The sequence below is a fragment of the Carassius auratus genome, chromosome 35 (genome assembly GCF_003368295.1).
Source record: "Carassius auratus strain Wakin chromosome 35, ASM336829v1, whole genome shotgun sequence".
In the NCBI taxonomy this organism is placed as follows: domain Eukaryota; kingdom Metazoa; phylum Chordata; class Actinopteri; order Cypriniformes; family Cyprinidae; genus Carassius; species Carassius auratus.
The window spans coordinates 14,095,440-14,118,117 of record NC_039277.1 but is presented as its reverse complement, the minus strand read 5'-3'; the positions used below and the strand labels follow the sequence as shown (position 1 = coordinate 14,118,117).

Below are 22,678 nucleotides of genomic sequence, written 5' to 3'. Positions count from 1 at the left end.
ACATAGATAATATATTAATTTTATCTATTTAAAGACTTATGTTAAAACGTATGGTAGTTACATGTAAACTGTATATTAACATTGCACAATATTAAAATTGCACTATTTAAAACTGTATCTGACTCCACATGGACAAAACATTCACTATATTAATATAGATGCAGTGACGCACGTCGGCCATGAGGTGGCGCAGATGGACCATCACTGGAGCTGAATAAATTCAGCAACGTGGAAATTATGGCATATTCCATACAGATGGGTATATCATTCTATATCCTGACATCCAAAAGTCCAAAGTTTAGGTTTGAAATGTTTAATTTAGTATTTAATGGGCTCTATCTTTGACATAATGTTATCAGGTGGAGATATTGCTTCATTTGTGCCCAGCCACACATACTCTAATAATCAGACATCAATTTCAGTGTACATCATTTGGCGTGTAATACAGCTTTCACGTTCAAATCAAGTGACATGGTCACCTAATCAATTCTGTAGTGTCTACCGAGCCTGTCGTGGATATGAGATCTCAACTCCAACACTAATAGCCACACAGGCCCGTAAACATCATATTTCAGCTCTGACACGGATAAGAATTTAATGGCTTGAAGTCACCCTGTGAAGTAATCTGTGTGATAAAAGCGAGCGGCCTCATTCAAACCAAAGTCTGACGGGAAATAGATAGAGAGAGGGAGAGAATTAGACTGGAGATGATGTCTTTCCTCTTCTGTCTCTGATGGTTGTGGTCTAATAAATGCAGGAGAGTAATTAGCAGAGTTGTAGAGATGCACCGCTGCTGATGGCCTCCCTCGCCGTCTGATGGCACTAGAGTAATGCGGCATGGGAAAGGCCTCATGATGCGAAGACAGGCTTCATTATTCCTCTCCTTCAGTTTCTTTCTCGCGCAAACACACACACACACACACACACACACACATGCACCAATTCAAACAAGCGAATTGAAAAAAATAATAATAATGATGAAACAGTAGGTAACCTGAGTTCAGGGCAAGATAACCCCTTAATATTGACTTCTTCTGTTATTCAATTGCAGTCAGAGCATTAATGTCCTGGAAGTAAGGCACTCACATTTCAACGGGCAAACACCTCTTGGAATATCTCAAATAGATGTTAAAGAGATTTGCACTATTATTGAGTGTGTTGTAAGTGGGAAGAATATTTTTGGCCGACAAAAACATAAGTGATTTTGAAAGCTACGAGGCTTTTGCGCACTTCTGGAAGTATGTTTTGTGAGTCAATTTCTTGAGACTTTCATCAGGTGATGTTGGTTTTGCACTTATGTTAAAGGTGCTATAGGTGATTGTCTTCAGAATTTTTTTTTCTTATGCTGGTTGAAAGTCTCTTCACATCCCTATAGCAACCATTAAGTTAAGTGGTCTAAATGTATTTATCTATATTTTATATTCTGTGGAAGGCGTAGGACCAAGACATGTACTTCCAATCAAAATGCTCAGTCCGAGCGTTTTAATTAGTTTTTGCGTGAATTCTTGGCCTTCTGGAAAGTATGTTCATTTACTGTACATGTACTCAATACTTGGTAGGGGCTCCATTTGCTTTAATTACCGCCTCAATTCGGCGTGGCATGGAGGTGATCAGTTTGTGGCACTGCTGAGGTGGTATGGAAGCCCAGGTTTATTTGACAGTGGCCTTCAGCTCATCTGCATTTTTTGGTCTCTTGTTTCTCATTTTCCTCTTGTCAATACCCCATAGATTCTCTCTGGGGTTCAGGTCTGGTGAGTTTGCAGGCCAGTCAAGCACACCAACACCATGGTCATTTAACCAACTTTTGGTGCTTTTGGAAGTGTGGGCAGATGCCAAATCCTGCAGGAAAATGAAATCAGCATCTTCAAAAAGCTGGTCAGCAGAAGGAAGCATGAAGTGCTCCAAAATTTTTTGGTAAATGGGTGCAGTGACTTTGGTTTTCACAATGGACCAACACCAGCAGATGACATTGCACCCCAAATCATCACAGACTTTGGAAACGTAACACTTGACTTCAAGCAACTTGGACTATGAGCTTCTCCACCCTTCCTCCAGACTCTAGAACCTTGGTTTCCCAATGAAATACAAATCCTGCTCTCATCTGAAAAGAGGACTTTGGACCACTGGGCAACAGTCCAGTTCTTCTTTTCTTAGCCCAGGTAAGATGCCTCTGACGATGTCCGTGGTTCAGCAAATTCCTTGACACGTCTTAATGCCTTGACCCCAGCCTCAGTCAATTCCTTGTGAAGTTCACTCAAATTTTTGAATCGATTTTGCTTGACGATCCTCATAAAGCTCATTTTTCACACTTTTTCCTTCCACTCAACTTTCTGATAACATGCTTGGATACAGCACTCTGTGAGCAGCCAGCTTCTTTGGTAATGAATGTTTGTGGCTTACCCTCCTTGTGAAGGGTGTCAATGATTGTCTTCTGGACAACTGTAAGATCAGAAGTCTTCCCCATGATTGTGTAGTCTAGTGAACTAGTGAACCAAACTGAGAGACCATTTTGAAGGCTCAGGAAACCTTTGCAGGTGTTTTGAGTTGATTAGTTGATTGGCATGTCACCATATTCAAATTTGTTGAGATGTGAATTGGTGGGTTCTTGTTAAAAGTGAGCCAAAATCATCACAATCAAAATAACCAAAGACTTAAACTACTTCAGTCTGTGTGCATTGAATTTATTTAATACGCGTTCACAATTTGAGTTCAATTACTGAAATAAATGAACTTTTCACAACATTATAATTTATTGAGATTTCCATTTTAATTTAATCAGTTATTTTAGTGGGCCTTTATTTAGTTAAACTAGATTAAAATGAAAATGAAATAATTGAAAACAATATATACGTATATTATTTTATTTTAGTGACTATTTTATTTCAAGTAATTTTTTTTTTAATGATTTTAGTTTTAGTTTGTTAACTTTAACAACCCTGAATATTTGAGATTTTTCCATCCACACTTCTTTTTTTTTAAATGTCAAAATAAATCAAATGTTTATGTTTATGTATACATAAAATTGAAACAGTATTTAATATGAATAATTTCTGTGAAAAGTTTTTATGAACAGTTTTTAAAAATTATTTTATGCTTTTTTTTCATAATGTGATTTTTGGATAATTGTATTGAATCTAATTAGACCTCCATAAAAACTGTACCCAGATTCTGAAATGAATACATTTACATTTATGCACTCGGCAGATGGTTTTATCCAAAGCCACTTACAGTTCATTGCATTCAAGGAATACATTTAATTAGTCATTGCTTTCCCTGGGAATGGAACCCGTGACTTTGGCATTGTCAGTGCCATGCCTGACTGTTTGGTGATACAGGATGGAGTTAGATGTACATTAGAATAGTTCAACTCTGTACACTTGATGAAAAACGCTAATATTAGCAGCGTCGGTGTTTTAAAAAGGGCCATGCAGGTCGTGTTAAAAAGAAAAAACCTTCATGTCCAACGTCCTGGAAGATGTTTGGGGTTGAGCCATGTCATTACACAGGGGCACAAGTGATAATCCAGCAAATGGATTTAAGCTCTTGAAAGCTACTAGTGCATGTCCTAATGCATCTGTCACTTCTGAACTCTTGCCAGATAAGAGGAAGGAAAGTGGACAGACTAATGCAGGCCGTCTGATATCATCCACAGCACATATCAGCTCACCCACAAACTGCCACTGTCACGAACAGCCACTGCACATATAAAAATGATGGAGACATTTATTTTAAAACCACATCTTTCCTGCTGAATAAATGCCTGAAGTTCCCAATTCTAAGTCTCTGTTGACCTGGATGATTTCGGCCACAACTTATTTCTAAAATCATAAAATCGACAGGCTGAAGTCTGAAGTGCTTTCCACTCCAAAGAATACAAGGTGCAAGGTCATGGGAACCCTTTAAAACAGTAAAATAAAAACCAACAATCCCAAATGATTGATTTTCAGGGAGTTGGATATGCACCTTACTGTAAGGTGTGATTGCAGTGCGTTTGCATTCACTGCCGAGTACTCCACGAAGGGTGGATGTGGTGTAATGGTTTTAAGTTGATGTGTTGATCTTTTATCTTTAAACATTTTTGCAAGAAGGCTGTTTATAGTTCTTGAAATGCTGGTTCAGCTCTCCACTGATAGTTAAAAAAATTCACTAAATTACACAATAGCTTTGTGTGAGGAAAATAACCACATACAGCCATAGAGGTTTGAAATGAGATGAGTAAATGATGACGGAATTCTTATTTTTAGGTAAACTATCCCAATAATAAGTCCTTTCCCCCTAAAACCTCTATTCTTTAAAAAAAAAAAAAATGTTTTCAGTGCAATAATGGCAATATGTAATTGTTCTGATCGGCTGTCAAGCTGTCTGTGTTGACATTGTGGGTCAGTGTTTCTTGCATTGCTTTTCATGAGTGGCGCTCCCCCCCGCTGAAGCTTCAGCGCCTAAAAATCATATTTCACCTGAGCTGTCTGCGTTGAATGTGATGCAATAATAAGACATATACCACAAAATAATGGCTTGAAGAGTATTTCTAATGAGTTCCTTTTGCAGGCTGAGTAAACAAAAATACAAAGTCACCAGCGTGGTCCAATTCAAGTGCAAATTGCTCTTATGAGTCAAAACATTACGGTGTGTGTGCACATACAAAAAAAAAAAGGAAAAAGTTAAGGCTAACATTTTTGACAAGAAACCTCATGGTAGTGAGTGTCATCCCTTATGAAACAAAAAAATATATTGCAGTATATTGGAAAATATCATGTAATATATTAGGCATATATTCTTATATATATTTATTTTTTCCTATATATATTGCAATATATTGAAAGCGGCAATCATTTGTATATTTTGCAATATATTATATAATATATGTATCATCAATATATTATTAAATTTATTCAAATATATAAAATATTAGAAAATAAAAAGGTAAAATAATATATTACAATATATCACAATATATTTTAAGAAATATATTGGTAAATATATTTTTCTTTCGTAAGGGATTCCCATCATAGGCCTATAGTTTGCAGCTGCTAAAAAGTAACTGCGGTACTGTTTAATTTTCCAATAAATAAATAAATAAATACCATCAACAAGCATAAGATTAAAAAGAATTACCCACAGTCGTGGGACTGAAACAGTATTTGTATTGAACGCAATAACCTGTGATGATCATTTAGTACAGTTGCTCATAAGCACCCTTTATAGTCTGGTGAACTGAATCAATCACTTCACTGTCTTAGCAGAGCAAAAATAAAACTATATCAAGAGCTAAATGTAAAAACCCTCTGAAAAGAATCATTCAAAGCTGTTTTCTATTCAGAGGGAGTGAATCTTGAATGTGCGGGAAATCAAAAAAACATAAAGCATTGTTGTGTAAGCTGAGACAGGGAGGGAGATCAAAAGATCATGTCACGCTCTTTTTTTTTTTTTTTTTTTTTTTAAAGATTGCCAACACAAAGCCTGAAGGTCAAATCATGCATGGCGTCTAATCACTCATCCGGTGGTGTCTGCTGTGATTGTGCACCTGAGGTGAGGGCAAGGCCTTTCACCAAATCCCAAATACCGGAGCTGAATTATTTGTTTAGTTTATCTGGATGCCACATGAATGAAAATGAGCACTTCTGATTGGAGGAGAAATGTTGAAGGAGAAAACCAAATGCACTTAACTCACCTGCTCTGTGATTTATTAATATTTACATGTTAGAGAAGAATTTTTTATATTGATGAGACATCTGTGATGTTGTGGAAAATAAGCTTTTCTCTCTAAGACCGTGTGGTTGTAACAGTCATCATGAAAACAGTCGACGCAGGTTTATGTCGCTCATCTTAACCTGTGCCAGTGTCTGGGGTTTCCTGGGAAACATGAAAATCCAATCTGATAAATTGTTTAGTGGTTTTCTGGAAACCTGTTACTGCTGAAATACTGATGGAAGATGCTTTAAAGACAGCTTTGCTACATGACTCATGATTATTTCATACTGTAACATGATCTAGGGCCATTCTGGGCATTGCTTAATACTCCAAACATCATTTTCTTGGGTGTTTAAGTCAGTAAAAATCAATGGTACCTTTGACCGAACAACCTGGTCTTTTTTATATTTTGTTTTAAAGTACTCCAGCATCTCCTGCCTTTTCCACTGAGAACCATGGGAGAGACCATGGGAAGAACTATAAAAATGTTGTTTGCCTAAAAAAATATTGCATGCAGCTTCCTTATAGCTGGGAAAAAATATCAATCCATAAATTGAGTGGAATCTGGGCTTGCAGAACTCCACAAAACTTTTCCACAGAAGCATTTGGCATTCATTAATTCTACAAATGCATTGCATATTTGTTTATTATGCAATATTATTATATATAATATCATACAATTACATACATAAAAAAAAGGTTCCAGAAAGGTTTTTCGGACCATTTTGGATACCCCAAAGAACCTTTCAGTAAATAATTCTTAAAACCAATTTTAATCAAAGTGTAAATAACATTAAAGAAATCTAAAGAAACGTTTTTCACTATAAAGAACCTTTTGTGAAATGGAAAGTTTCCATGGATGTTAATGTATTTTCATAAGAACATAGATGCAGAGAAGAACTTTATTTATAAGAGTCTATGGGTCTAATTTGTCCATGCTTTCAGCTACCAATAACACCACATTTCTCTCAGCTATGTTTATTTAATCATATTTAAATCAATTTCACATAATTTCACCAATTTCCCCCAAATCAGATAAAAAAATGACTAATAAAACTCTGCAAATTACTAAGCAGCCATATAGCAGACACATTTATCTGGACTGACATGCAGTAAATGTATTACAGGAATAATCGCCTTGGAAAAAGGAGTTTTATAATATCTGGAGAAAGCTTGCTGTTAGCGGTCACATTAATTTGCAGTTTTTCATATGGCACAGGAATTATTCAGTGCTTTGCTCAGAGGCTCCTGAATGCTCACTTTATACAGTTGGAAGCAGCCTTCCTGTACTGATCTGATCCACACCATGGTGGATCATATGGCCAGGAGTCCTATAATCCGCTTTGATGCACAATTAAACCCATGTTTAGCCCAACAGAGCGACCGTGACCCACAGTACAAACAGACTCTCTTGGCCGGCGCTGACACACAGACACACTACCCAAAGGTCATACTGACATCCACATGGCCTGTTACAAAATCTGGATTCGTTTTTGAAGGAACAAACACAGGCTACAGAAACGATGTTTAATATTTTGAAGTGGTTCTTTTGAATGACTGTGTAGAAATGATTTAAATGACTTGACTGTAAGAGTTTAAACTGTGAGATGGACGAATCATATGCAATCAGAAATGCAAGATTTGGCAGTCTTTGTTTTAAGTAATACAAAATAAAGAGCATGGACATGTCTCATTAGGGAGTTCTGAATCAAACAAATCAGTGAATCAGTGAATCAGTAAAACGAACCATCCAAACAAATCAACCTGACATTTACATGGGCTGAGATGAAATCTATGTTTAGAAACAGTCTCAGAAACACAATGTGTATGTCAAAATATCATTGCTTTGAAAAAGTTCTTTTAAATGATTCAGTTGAACTGAATTGAATCACTCAACTGTAACAGTTTAAACTGAGTGAATGACGAATCAAATGCAATCAGAATCAACTGACGATCTCTGTTGTAAAATCAGTGGTAATGGGGATCCTGTTACAACAACAACGACAGTAACATCAAAAATCTCTGACTCTCAGGGAGTTGTGACTCAAAAGAATCCATGAATCAGATAAATGAATCATCCAGAGTGAGTCAGACATTTAAATGCTATTGAACCAGGTGTTTTAACAATTATCTCGAACTGTAGTCACCAGATGTAGCCATGGAAACCAATTTGATTCATTCTGCACTTCCACAATTCATATTAGAAATCAATTTGAAACTGACTTGTGACTTTTCCACACTGTTTTAGAAGTTTTTTTTTTTTTTTTTAATGCAGATTTGCCAGTGTATAACCATTCTTTGGAATTAGATGCCAGAAGCCCGGGTAATTTCCTTTTTCAAAGAATTTTGTTTCAAGCCAAAAGTTCATCTGTGCAGACAGTGAGGAATTTTTTTCACCTCAGTCCATTAAAAAAATATAGCCTCCCACATGGAAAAAAAACCTATATAAACATATATGTTTCAATATAGGTTTTGATATAGGTTTTTAATATATGTGACATATATAAAATTGGCCGTTTTCCTATATTATATGTACATATATGTACATATATGCACACATATGCATGTACACATATATGTACATATATGTACACACATATATATATATATATGCATATATATACCTATATAGGTACATATATGCACGTATATATGCACCTATATGTTCACCTATAATAGTAAAATTAAAAATCATTTTGTTATACATTTCCTTCTTTTACACTCTCTTCATACAAGAAAGAACTGACCTTGTAAATGTTTCTGGAAAAAGTGTAGATATCATAGTTAATATATCATGTTATTGCCATAGTTAAATTCCATAACATGCCAATTACATGTGATACCAATTTCATAGAACATAAGTTCTTACATAATTGTTTTCGTTAATTCTTAGTTTTTGCCTTGATAATAGAAAATATGAGCTAGGCATTATGTTTGACAGTCAAAAATGAGATATGAGCTACAAAATGACCAGATCCTGCCATTAGCTATATAGAAGACATATCTTGTATGTATAGGGCTCATATGTGGATATGAAGAAGCAATACAGGAGACCTATATTTCCTGTATATGCACATATATGCACCTCAATTGTGCCTATATGTGGCATATATATTATCATATATGTGCATATACACTGCATATAGGTTTCATATATGCGCATATATCCACATAAAGGTTCTTTCCATGTGGGCTAAGCCCCGAACACAGCACTCATTCCTAAAAACAAGTTCTCACCCGGCGTTTAAAAGCTAAACCTTCATTTTAAAATGTCCAATACCCTTTACTTTAATTAAACCCCCAAAACCCAAAGGCTCAAAAGAACAGCACCTAAATCAACAGGGAATTTAAGAGGTTGAACGATTTTATTTAGGAGATTTTTAAAAGTCAGCATGATAGAGAATCTTTCCGAGATTTGGTGCCGTTTTCATCATGCATTTCAGGGAAATGCCACTCTTTTATCTGCGCAGTCATTGATGACTTCCAAATGAATCCATGCAAATCCCTCGACTGAAATGAAACTGTAAAACATGCTTGAGGGGAACTGGATTAGAACAAGCACAGATTTGTATGCATGCCACTAGCATGCAGGTCGACCCGTGCTGGCATTTTCCAAATGTCAATAAGCACACAGTGATTTATCTTTAAGTCTAGTTGCAAAGTGCCCCGTGTCAATAACAGCTGTTGATGGAGCATCTGCTTGTGTGCTTTCTCAGTGGCTTATAATTTATGTAGAACATAAAATACACAAACAGAGCATGGCTGATCTGTGGGTCAGCAGAATCAGAGGCTGTGTCAAAGATGTAATTGAGACCTTTGAGAGTGATGTCTCATTTATTTCTCCATACATAAGGCCAGTGAATTTTAGAAGCTACCACATTTCTCTGTATTTGCATTGATTGTAATTTTTTATACATCTTCATCGGACACGTCATACTTTGACATGCACCTCTCTAAAAAGTTCTAATGAAAGTGGTGAGGCTGATTACGAATGATGGAGAAACAAAGCTTTTCGAAAATGAATCACTCGAACCAATTGCTTCTCAACAGGATCACCATTTCAAAGTGCTTAAAAGTGCATGCTAGCAACACGTGCTGGTCAAAACTGTGTAAATCCAACAAAAACTCAGCCTATGTATTAATAACAGTTTTACAAGCCAATTCCAAATGTTTTCATGAAAGTATAATCTGTTAAATGTAAAATAATGAAATAATGTTAAGTATGGAGTTTCTTTTATTTTCTACTACAATCCAAATTCAAAATATTGGATATGCACAATTGACAATTTACACTGTAAGTTGATATTACTCTGGTTTTTGAGGTTTTTAAATGGATGCTGAGGCTTTTTAGGTCAGGTCGAATTGACCATCTCTTATCCAGTTAGTTTGCTTGCTCCAACCTTCTGGAAACCTGTGGTGTCAAAACTCACAGTGGGCAGCATCATAAAGACCAAAGCAAAAACAGACATTCCATCATGGAACGCAATGTCATTTCAAAGTATAGCTTTCACAATATATATTCAATATTTTCACTAAAGTTTCACAATTACCATTGTGTTGGCTTGCAAAAAAAAAAAAATAATAATAAAAAAATAATATATATATATATATATATAGTTAGCAAACTGCTGTTCAGATGTTATGAACTCAATAATTTCCAGAAGGCGAAGAAAAACACCCACTTACTCTCTCTCTCCGTCTCTTCTTTTTTTTAAATGCTGATAAAGTCAACCTAATTAGTCTGTGATTGTGCAATCACGAACAGTTATTGGACCGTCTTCATGTGCATAATACAAATGAAAATTAATTACAGATGGTAATTGTCAGCGTTTGGTTAGTGAGCAGGTATCATGCCGTGAGGTATGGCAGACCTCATCAGGAGAACGAGACGGGGATTTGCAGCTCATCGGCTTTCATCACGCGTGAGTAAGCCGTCCATTGAGGAAGTGGCTGTTTGGCTGCTTTAGCTCTGTAAAGTTCGTTTTTTTCTTCTCTGTTGACATTCTGTGGTGCTATTTAATAATAATTTATCCTACTTCAACTATTTGACTCATATGCAAGTATTAGGTTTGTCCTGAGGGAGAGAACATTTGAATTTAAATCTCATAATATGAATTATACAGTCAAATAAAGGTTTAAAAGATTTACGCTCTGCAAATACGGCCACAAAAAGACTTTTCATTTAAAGAAATCTCTTTATTTTTTCGAGATCAATTCACCACATCTGAACGAGTTGATAACCTTAAACATCCCTCTTTAAAGAAATCATTACACCAGCACCAACAATAGCGGTCTGGGATTGAGAAAGGTTTTAGCGATCATCAACAGGGCAGTTAATGCAAAGGAACAGAAATTAAACCTCTTCCTGATTCCGCAGAAGATGTTACAGAAGGACAGACTCATTCAAAAAGCAATCAAGTTCTAAAGCAGAGCACGGCAATAAAGCTGAAGTTTTACAAAAACATTTCTGTCGACCATTACAGTCATTATCTGTGAAAAATGATCAATCCATGAAAGACTCTTTCAGCTGGAATGCATGAGTCATTTATGAGTAATTTCAGCTTTGTGAAAAGGCTGGATGGGGGATATTTATGATTCTTCAGGTCAACAGAGAGAACAATGGGAGCTAAAACAGTGAAATTGACATGCATATTGATTTTTATGAGGGTCCTTTGGAGATCTCAGAGACAAAATGTCAGAAGTTGGTTTGCCATCGACCAGCTCAACTGCCTCTGATATTAATAACACAAGGCAAATAGTTAAATAGTTAAAGCAATACTGAACCTGCCCATCATCCTAAATGTCCCTCGTGAACAGGGGTAAAATCATTAGCAAACCAGTGTTTCCTTTGTATGCACTAAAACCTGGATGACTGAGTCTGCCAAAATAGGCCCAATACACAATTTGACAAGAATGTTATGACTTTTTTTTTCTTAACTAGATTAAAAATGACAAAAACAGTTTTTTTTTTTTTTTTTTTTAAGATAATGAACAGGAAGCATTAACTAAATAAAAAAAACCAATAAACCAATAATTATATATATATATATATATATATATATATATATATATATATATATATATATATATATATATATATATATATATATATATATATATATATATATAATATTATTGGTTTATTGTTTTTTTTTATAGTTTGTAATGTTTATGTAGTTTTAGAAATAAATCTCAAGTTGAATATGAGTGGTGTCCAGTGATCAAATCTGCATTCTGTTTTGTACTTTAAAACAGAAGTAACATTTGATAATTAATAAATTAAAACAAAAAAAATGGATATGTCACACTTTCTGACTAATGAATTGTCTTTTCATTTTTTTCTACTGACATTTTGCCATTTTATTAGATATTGGAAAAGCCATGGAAATTAATAAAACGTTAAAAGGTCATGGAAAAGTAATTTTTTTTCCAAGTAATTTTTCTAGGACATTACTAAGGACATCTGTGACATTAGACAGGCAAGCACAAGCACTCTGCATATGAAGAGGGCAACACACACAGCTCTGAAATCATTAAAAAAATATATATATATTTCTAGCAAGAGACTGCAAGCATAACTAGAAAAACACCTTCTCCTTGTCCTTTTAACATTTTATAAATTCCCATGGCTTTCCCAGGATTGAAAATAACACTTCCCAAATATTGCAAATCCTGATTGTGGGACAGTATTTCGCAGTCATGCAGCAACAATGTGCATACTGCAAAAATACCGTAATTTCTTTTGTTCCATAAAACACTTTTTGTTTGACGTACTAAGACTGGAAATGATTCATATATTTTAACTCTCTGTTGTGAATCTTCAGACGGGGGCCGGCTTATTTGTTCATTCTTGAGTTTTCTTTGAAAGGAAATGATGAATGAACCAAGCTGAGTTACCCTGTCACCTGATCCATCTCTTTTTTCCACAGTTTTCCGAGGGCTCCACAATGTTTCTATTTGCCCTGCTCTCGAAAAGGTTAAGCAGGAAAGTCAAGCATTCTCGTTTGACAGTTCCGACACCATCGGCGGCTCACAGGTCCCTTAACCTCGTTCTGAGCAGTTTAGCGGAGAGATGATCTTGAAGAAATCGTCTTATTCTGCTGTCATGTGATGCTCTCTGTTGCTGAACTCATCTCAACTAAAGGTTGCATAGTGATTTATTTCCATTCCGTGACTTCCCCTTGCCATATGTGCAGCAGGGAAAAAACAACACGATGCCAGTAGATGAGCAATTTTGAATCGTTTCTTTTTATATATATTGTGTTGTGCTTCTAATTGCTTTGTGCTGTTGCTGAGCAGTAGGTTGATTCTAAATGACACTTCACTGCTTCATTACACACTCACACACAAAAAAAAGATGTTCTCAAGAAAAATAATCAGACAAGAACAGCTATTATTATTGTTTTGCAAATTTCTTATTTCATTTGTACGTTTTGAAAAGGATTTATTTTGTTTTTATTTACTGTTGCACAAGTATAGTTGTAGTTTTCATCACCATCTCCTTCCATCTGCCTTAAATATATACTAAAATATACCCCAGAAACTGTCTTTTAACACGTTTTAATTTAGAGCTTTATTTGTCAAATTCATAATGCTTTGGTAATTGTGGACACTTAAATGTGCTGTGAATGTGTCTATCTTTAGAATCCAAGAGGAGTTTTGAGAGTTTGGCTCAACTAAATGGCAATGTCTTTACAACGTTTCACAGCTGTGCTAAAATTTGCACAACTACTTATATACAAAATACTGTCGAATTGAACTTTTTTCTTTTTTTTCATTCTCAGAAAAACAACAACAAAAGCACAGAGAGCTGTCACTAGGGTGGTACTTCTTCATAAGGTACACTATTGTAAGGTACACTATTGTATAGGGGTTGTTTGATTCTGGAACCAGAACCAGAATCAGACAACCCCTACTGTCTAAGTGTTTGTTTATTTGGGTTTTTATTTTATTACTGAATTTGGAACCTTGCACTCCTTTATTTTTCATTAAATGGCAGAAAAAGGAAGAGTGTGCAGTTTTTAATTCAGAAATAATGTGACAGCTTTGCTGGTGAGCATAAATTAGTTAAACATATTTTGTGGCAACAAATTCATAATTTGTGCCTATATTTTTGCTGGGCTCTGTAAACAGTAGCCACATGTTCTGATGAAATAAAATACTTTTCAAGCAACAATCACAAATATTTCATTAGCCTACAGTACCTGTTTTAGAACTAATTCTTTTTCTGGAAGCCCTTATAAAAGCATGAAATAGATATTTTTCTCTCTGCTGCCTTTCACAGCTCTGTGTAGATGAAAATACTTTTTTAAAGTTGACAAAATTAATTTTCACAACCAGTTCACACCGATTTTCGCAGCTACTTATTCACAGCATTAAGTTAAATACAGTTTATTTATGTCCGTTTACTAACGTTAATGTAGAACTTGAATGCTAATTTTTAAACTGATAGTGAATCATTTAGTTCTAAAAGTATGGTTTATTATTCCATATTAGCTTTTCTTGGCTTTGCTGGTGATATTGGTTTTAGTTAACCATATAATGACCTTGGGGCAGAAAGACAATAAATCACACACTTTCATCAGTATTTCTCCTCTTCCTCTCAGATGGTTTCCAATATGAATGTTCAGTACGGTTAAGCAGCCAGATGCACCGTGTCGTTTAGGAGGATGGAGTGCAGATAAGCATCTCGCGCAGCGGGTTTGTAGATGTTTCATCATACATTCAGAGGATCGCATCAGGTTTCGCAGAGCGCAGGATGAGGAACGACGACGTTTATTTAGGACTTCATATGTCACATTTTCGAGGCTCGCCGCATGCTGTGATCATCAGTTTCAGGCGTTTGCAGGGATATAAATGTGCATACTTTTATCTTAATTTACATAAACTCAGCGTCTGCTGTAAACTTTTATCGTGAGTGCGTGCGCACAGACCCATAGGGTTATGCCGCTCTGACCATGTGCATGCCCGTACTCGCAACCCCACGTGGGCATCGGCGATAAAGTTAAAGGCACGAGCTACACAGTTGTGTGCGGTGTGGATTGGGGTAAATTGAAGCATTAAGCTGCCATCACTTCTGGCCGTGTGCAGAATCAATAGATGCATCCTGAAAGTGGCTGCAGAAGTAATTTACTCAGCGCTGGTCACAACAGATAGGCAAAATCTGCTCCGGCACTCATGGCTCCCACACACACACACACACACAGCGCGGCCTACTGAAGAATGTGCTGATGAAGGCTTTTCCAAATTGCCGCATTTACGAAGTGTGTGACTAGACTTTCGATTAAGATGACAAAGCCGGAAGCAACAAGGACTGTAATTTAATCCAGTACAAACACGAGGCTCTGTACCTCGAGTAAGATCATCCTTTGAAGTCCGTTTAGTTTCAAGACGGATCCGGCGTGGTCGGGCCAACCTTTAAAAGCCAAGATGATGGATTGAAGCAAGAGGAGAACTCATTTGTATAAAGATGTTTGGAGGGTTTATGAAATATCACTAATGCTATAGCGGGGAGATCATATCAGGTTTGCATTCCCTCGACCCTGTATCTGACTGCTGCTTTATACAAGGAGGGCTTATTCAGATCAGATTTCAATAGGATGATCTCAACAGTCTCTATGATTTTAGATGTTGTATTTAAAGAGTCTAAAGTAGGCATTTTCTACACTGATGAATGATGCTTGTCCATCCCGTCACTCATCATTAGAATAAAGCAGGCTGTTTTTGGTTTTGTACCCATGAAATGCAATAAAGTGAATAAAATCCATATGTTCATATCTGACATTGTCTTAACCATAGTGACAAGAAACTCGGTGGCTTGTGTTTTTATTTCTGTGTCATTGTGCTAAGCTAAATTGAGCTGCACAAAACTATATTAAACATCAAAAATGTTCGGATTATCTGCGATTGGGTTGTATCAAGGACAATATTAAACATAAGAAATAGTTTCAACTTGTAATCATATTCATGCTTGACTTAAATTTTTAAGTTTAGTTAACTTTAGTCAAGTTGGATAATTAACTAATTGCAGCTGAATTTTGAAATGAAGCTTAACTTTCTAAACATATTCATTTTACAGCATGCATATTTCAGTTGGTCCATTAGATGCAACCTGCTGTTGACATAATCAGACATGACAGGAAGCCTCTTCTTTAATAAAAAAGTTTGGGTGAATCAAAAAAGAGAGAGAGAGAGAGAGAGAGAGAGAGAGAGAGAGAGAGAGGAGAAGCCGCCTCAGCTTGAATGACCACAGAACATCTTTCCCACACACTGTTTTATTCAACACTTATTTTGTAATCATGATTATTTGATCAGTGTAATTGCTCTGATGCACAGCTCGAGTTAAAGTTTCACTCGGAACGTTCTGCAGACTCATCCGTCGACGGCAGGCACTTCCTGCATCAATTAAGCGATGTAAACATTTATGCCAGACATTCAGGGGGGCTGCGGGAAAGAGAAGCTTACTTAAAACAGTGAGCTTATACATATGACAGCCTTAAACAGAACATCAGAAGTGGGGAAAAAAATGAATTCAATCATAATCCCACCAGAATGTGGAGTTTATGCGCAATGATGTACAGAACAACTACAACACCAGATTGCTGGAGGTATAAAAGAAGCTTCTAACAACAGAGTGTCTGAATTCACAGGACATGTACATACATAAACGCATTTATTAACCATGAAGTGTCGAAACGATCTGCTCACATTAAATACGTGTTGAGAAAATAAAGTATTGGGATTTACATTCTGGTCTCTGGCATGTAAACACTATGCTGTCCACGTTAGCGAAGCTCCTGAAGAACTCTCCACACATGCAGTTTGGCTGTGTGTGTTTTTACACATTCTCATTGCATTGGAAAGTAAAACACAAAGCATGAAATCGTAAAGACGAGAGACCACATAAGGAAAGAGATGTAGTTAAAAAACAGTTTAGTGCACAGAAGTGAAATCTATTTTACAAAGTCCTTAGCAACAACCTCCTAAGGATAATTCATCCTTGTTTAGATCTCTTTATCAGGAGAAAATCACTGCGGTTGGCATTGAACACCTTTGTGCTTTGGGCCACAAGTAGAAGACCTGCGAAATGGCCCAAGTTTGGCTCCTCGTTAAAAAAAAAAAAGCGAACACAAACCTCCAGGTTTCCCACAGTTCCAAGTTCCTGAATGGAACAGATTAGATTGGCTTACTGGGATAGTCAATGGCGACTTTGTGGATGGACTCCTGATTGTCATGTTATGAAACAACGTCCAAGGTTTGGTTTCCCCTGCTTTCATCTTTCAAACTCTGAAGTCTTCCACAACGAACATGAGATCTAAAAAACACGTTACTTTTCAAAATATACAGAAAATTGAGCTTGATGTGTCGGTAATGTTCTTCCAAGATTGAAATGTTTGGATTTGTTCACGAATGATGCATGAAGCACAGGTGACTCACCTTTAGTGTTCGTCCAAAAGCATGTATGATGTTCAGTCCTCTAGTTAAACGTGCGTTTGCATTCGTTTCTGTAGTGGTCGAGTCAGGTCCGAGTTCTGGGACGACGACTGTGAATAGTGGGACGAAGACGACACCGAGGCTTTGCTAGCTTTGTCAAACTGCACGTATCCATCCGGCTTGCTGTAGCTGCTGACGCTGCTGTCGCACTGCGTGTCCTGGAACGAGCTGGAATCGCTGAGCGATCCCCTCTGAAACTCACGCTCGCACAACTCGATGGAGCTGCTGCCCATTCCCAGAACGAAACGCTGGCTGTAGTCATATAGTCGGTTGGGACCGGCGCCCAGTGTGTTGTAAATGTTGGTGTAAGACATGCCGGTGGGGACACGGTGTTTCCCAAGGGTCGCTGTGGCAGGGTTTCGGACCTCTGCGTTCTGATTGGCTGACAGGGATATAGTTGGGGTCGGCTGTTCTTTGAAGGTGTTCACGCTGTAGTATCCGTTGGTCGGATCCTGTGAGACATGAATACATTATTCCATCATTGAATTATTTCCACAATTTTTATGCAAACCCGCCATAGGAAAAAGAGTAACAATGATGGCACAGCATTTTGCCAACACAGTATAGGCCACATATAAGAAAGGAGCAGCTGGGGGTTCAGTGTCTCACCTTAGTGTGTTATTGAGAGTGGAAGAAAGCACTGTACATTCTTTCCCCCCACGACAATTCCTGCCATTAATGAGACTCAAACCTACAACCTTTGGGTTACAAGTCAGACTCTCTAACCGTTAGGCAATAATAACACAAATAAAAAAGGTAATTGCAACCTTTTATCTTGCAATTCTGAGTTTATAACTCACAGTTCGGATAAATTTGTCTTAGAATTTAGAGAAAAAAGTCATAATTGCAAGAGATCAAATCTGAAGTTTCCACCATGTATTAAAAAATAAAAATAGGTAATTGCGACTTTTAATCTCACAATTCTGAGTCTGAGTCAGAATTTTGAAATATAAACTCAGAATTGCAGTACAAAAAATGTTTGAATTGTGAGATAAGAATTCAAAATGACCTTTTTTTTATATAATGTGGCAGGCTTTTTGCACTGAAATGCCATGCTAAATAAACCATTCTGGCCGAATCATTAACACGCCAAATGAATCTCTTTGTCCTTTTGTTTTTCTCACTGTTTGCGGTCATTTTGCTGGGTGTTTCCATGAAGCTTGTCGTCAAATTAATCTGTTTATCCAGTCTGTTGGCACAATTATTATTTTAGCAAACAATTATTGATCTATTACAGTATATACTTTCAGCTTGTATTAAAAGCAAAATGAGAGACAGTAAAAGGAAACTGTCATTTTCCTCTCATGTATTTATAAGCTGTAAAAAGCCAAGGTCAAGTTCAGCTCACACTAATTATAGGCAGTGTGACATGGAAATTAGGGAACAGACTGATAACTGTCCCACGCTAAGAAGATTACATGGTTTAGTGGTGTGAAACAGTCATCTCCAGCATAAACAGTCAAATCCTGTTATCAGCTAATTAAATGGGCCTTGACGATTCATGTCGGCATTAAATATGTGAAATAATCTCCATAAATTCACTCACATTTTATTTTTGGCCAGTTTCTATATAGATAACATATATCTCTCGCTTTCTCTTTTTAATCTTAGCGGCCTTGTAGGAACGCTGAGGTGAAAGAACTCAGGGATTCCTGGAAAACAAAAACAGTATGGTGTGCACTTTCACCACTGTCAGAGTCAAGGTAGCACAGCTCTGAATGAGGAACAATTTTGGATGGAATGACATATTTAAGACTGAGAGGTGATGATGGTTCTGCCATGGAGAGATTGGTAAGGCAGGTATGGTTGCTGGGAGAGAACAAGACCACCTTGATTTTTACATTTTCTGAAGAAATTTTGACCGGTGCCAGCGCAAAACTCAAAGCAACTGGACCGAGTCTGTTTCCAAGTCTGTATGATATTCTAGTTTGTAGACAGGACTCGTATTTAGTTCTCTCGCACAAGTTTTGCATTCACCTGAAAATCGTTGTGTTTGCTTAATAAAAGTTTTGCATTCCCCCAAGACACTTCGTTCCCTTTGCAGATGTTTCGCATTTCCCTGATCAATTTTGTGTTCTCTTTACAAAACTTTTGAGTTGCCTCAAGTAACTTTAAGTTCGTTTGGCAAAAGTGTTGTGTTCTCCTGAAAAACTGCTTAACAAAAGTTTTCCATTCTCCCAAGAGACTTTGTTCGCTTTGCAGATGTTTTGTGTTTCCCTTAGAAACTTTGTGTTCATTTTGCAAAGGTTTTGTGTTCCTCCAAGAAACTTTGTGTTCAGCAAACCCATGATTCACCATTCATGTTAATGAAATAAATGTCATTGTCAGGATCCTGCCCTGACAGTCTTGTCTGTACTGTCTTTGTTCAATGTGTCTTTGCTTATTTTGTGCCTGAGCACATGGTTGTGTCTCTTGTGTCTACCACGTGCTCCTCTTGTCCCACCTCCTTGTTTTCCCTGGTCACGCCCTCTTGTTTAGTCCCCATTAGTCAGAGTGTTGTCACCTGTTTCTCATGTCTCTGTATGCTCTTATTGTGATCCCTTCCCTCCTGTGTTTGCCGGTTCGTTTTGTGTGTGAGTTAGTGTCTGCTTAGCGTGCTAACTGTTCTAAACTAATAGCGGTTTTCCCTTGTCAGTTTAAGTCTGGTATTTGTTAGTTTAAGTTTATCTTGTCACGGTTTATTCTAGTCTAGTTTAAGTGTTTCTTTTTGTTTGGATCTCACTTTTAATTTGACTTAAGTTTGACTTGTTCTTTAAAGTATTTATTTTCCCCTTTTGAGTCATTTTCTTGGTTAGTCTTCCAGTTATTTCTAGAACTTTGTTTTGAATTTGTTTCTTTACCTTTTTAGTTTACTTTGGTTATTTCCCTAGTTAATCTGGTTTCTAGGTCATAGCACCCTTGTCTGATTTTTGCCCTTGTATTGTTGTTGTTGTTGTTGTTGTTATTATTATTATTATTATTATTATTATTATAGTTGTTGTTCTCATGTTGTCTTAAGTCTTGTCTAGTGTTTTGTGAGTTCTGTCTGTTCCTGTGTTGCCCGCTGCCTTCTCCCTGGCTACTGGGTCTCCCCGCCTGGAGGTCTGACGTGTGTGGCTATACCTCTATAGTCAAGTGCCCTTGGTTCCTGGTGTTGTGGTCTGGTCCCTTGCACAGCCTCCTCTACAGTCCTGCACTCGGTTGTCACCCAGAGCCCCCCTCGGCGGTCATCCCCCCCAACTGCCTGCTCCACTGTCTACCCATCTACCCAATCCTACTGTCTGGACTGTTCAAGCCACTCCCTCCTATCGTGCTTTGTCTTTTGTCAATAAACGTTCCTTGTTCACTCTGCATCTGGGTCCTCTCCCTTGCAAACCCTGACAGAACGAACCGGCCAAGTCAGGACCCAGCAGAATGAGTATCAAGATCCTACCCCCTGCAAATGCTCAGGAGAGACTGGCCCACCAGCAAGGCCTGGGTGCACTTCGGCAGCAGGGACAAGAGGTGAGGGCCTTTGCCCAATTCTTTTGGACTATGTCTAGGGGCCTTGAGTACCAGGATGCAGCCCTTAAGGATGTCTTCAACCTCTGTTTGGATGATCCACTGCCTCAGTGGGAGATGGAGCAATTGAGGATCTTGGACTTTTGGAACTTTTCCAATTATTTGCACCACCGCAAGGATTGGCAGATACTTACACCACCAGAGTTCCCCTACAGTGATCACCCCACTCTCACTCCATCGAGTCCTGTCCCTGATCATCTTTTGACTCCCACTGAGAAAAGGAGAGTGAGAAGGAGGGCGGCCAAAGCTGCTGCATCTGTCATGGAGGCCTCTGTGCTGGTTCCAGCCTCCGAATCGGCTGAATCCCTCATAGTCACGTCCGAGTCAACCAAGTGCTCTGAAGCAGTCAAGCTCAAGGAAGCCGTGAGGGAGGTTCCCCTGTTAGCCCCTGTTCCTGTGCCAGTGAAGCCTGTTTTAGTCCATTCAAAGCCAGTCAAGTCCAGTCCTGAAAATTCTGTGTCAATGTCAGTTCATGTAAGTCAAGATGTAGGTGACGTGAATGCTTACAGGCCTGGGAGACGAAAGGGTAGGAGGACCCGCGCCAGGAGAGCTAGAGACCTTAGTCTGGAGATCCCTCCTGCAGTTTCCCTGGGTGATCTCAAGTGGCCTGCTGCTTCAGTCATGACCATGGAGTCCAGTGGTGAGCAGCCAGCTCCAGAGCTCACTCCAGTGTCTGCTCCAGCCCCTGTATCTAGCCCACAGAGGACTCCAATCTTGGTAGCCCCGGAGGGCAGCTCAGCAGCCCCTGAGGGCGGTCAAGAACCCACTCCCGAGTCAGTTCCAGTAGTCCCGGAGGGCAGCTCCGCAGCCCCTGAGGGCGGTCACGAACCCACTCCCGAGTCAGTTCCAGTAGTCCCGGAGGGCAGCTCAGCAGCCCCTGAGGGCGGTCACGAACCCACTCCCGAGTCAGTTCCAGTAGTCCCGGAGGGCAGCTCAGCAGTCCATGAGGGCGGTCAAGAATCCACTCCCGAGTCAGTTCCAGTAGCCCCGGAGGGCAGCTCAGCAGCCCCTGAGGGCGGTCACGAACCCACTCCCGAGTCAGTTCCAGTAGTCCCGGAGGGCAGCTCAGCAGTCCATGAGGGCGGTCACGAACCCACTCCCGAGTCAGTTCCAGTAGCCCCGGAGGGCAGTCCAGACCCAAGTCCAGAGCCCATTCCTGCAACCCCAGGGGGCCCTCAAGAATCAGTCCCTGAGTCCATTCCTGCAGCCCCAGAGGGCAGTTCGTCCACCCGCCAGGCCACTCAAAGGTCAGTCTCTGAGCCCGTTCCTGCCGCCCCAGGGGGCAGTTTATCAGCTTCTGAGTCTCTTCCTGTGGCCCAGGAGGGCATTTCAACAGTCCCCACAAACTTTCCACAGTCGCCTTTGGAGCCCGGTCCAGAGAACCCTAATCTCTTTAAAGCCATTCCAGAATCCCTTGCTAGTCATGTCTTGCCAACCAAGAATACCCGGCAATCCACCCTGAATACCCATTCCAGTTGGCAACCCTTGCCTGTGAGAGGTGTTCCTGTAGGGAGAGGTGCCACCAGCCATGAACCCACCTTTGCAGAGTCGGATAGACCGGGTTTGCCCAAGCCGGCAGCACCCTGGCCTAACCATTCCCCTGGAACCTTTTCCACCCCTCCCAGCCCACCCCCTGTTTTCCCTGATAGGCCTGGATTTCCAAGGTTTTCATCCCACCCACCCCCCCAGTCAGTACCATCTTGGCCCCCTACCATGCCTGTGCCCCCTTTCACTCCTCCACCTAGGGTGGACGCCTGGAGGCGTCCTTTGGAGGGGGGGTACTGTCAGGATCCTGCCCTGACAGTCTTGTCTGTACTGTCTTTGTTCAATGTGTCTTTGCTTATTTTGTGCCTGAGCACATGGTTGTGTCTCTTGTGTCTACCACGTGCTCCTCTTGTCCCACCTCCTTGTTTTCCCTGGTCACGCCCTCTTGTTTAGTCCCCATTAGTCAGAG

General features: G+C 38.9%; 1 protein-coding gene across 2 annotated transcripts in view; it reads right to left on the bottom strand.

The window, feature by feature from the left end:
- Positions 1–15,949: 15,949 nt before the first annotated feature.
- Positions 15,950–22,678, bottom strand: part of LOC113054524 (kin of IRRE-like protein 3) — a 128,943-nt gene continuing 122,214 nt past the window's right edge. The window contains exons 16-17 of one of the 2 annotated variants that reach the window (XM_026220135.1): positions 17,128–17,636; positions 15,950–17,005 (exon numbers count right to left, since the gene is read on the bottom strand). In XM_026220135.1, coding sequence (XP_026075920.1) covers positions 17,172–17,636 — 465 coding nt within the window. In that variant the 3' untranslated portion in view covers positions 15,950–17,005; positions 17,128–17,171. Of the gene's footprint in view, positions 17,637–22,678 lie in introns of both variants that reach the window. The other variant, XM_026220134.1, reaches the window with a different exon arrangement.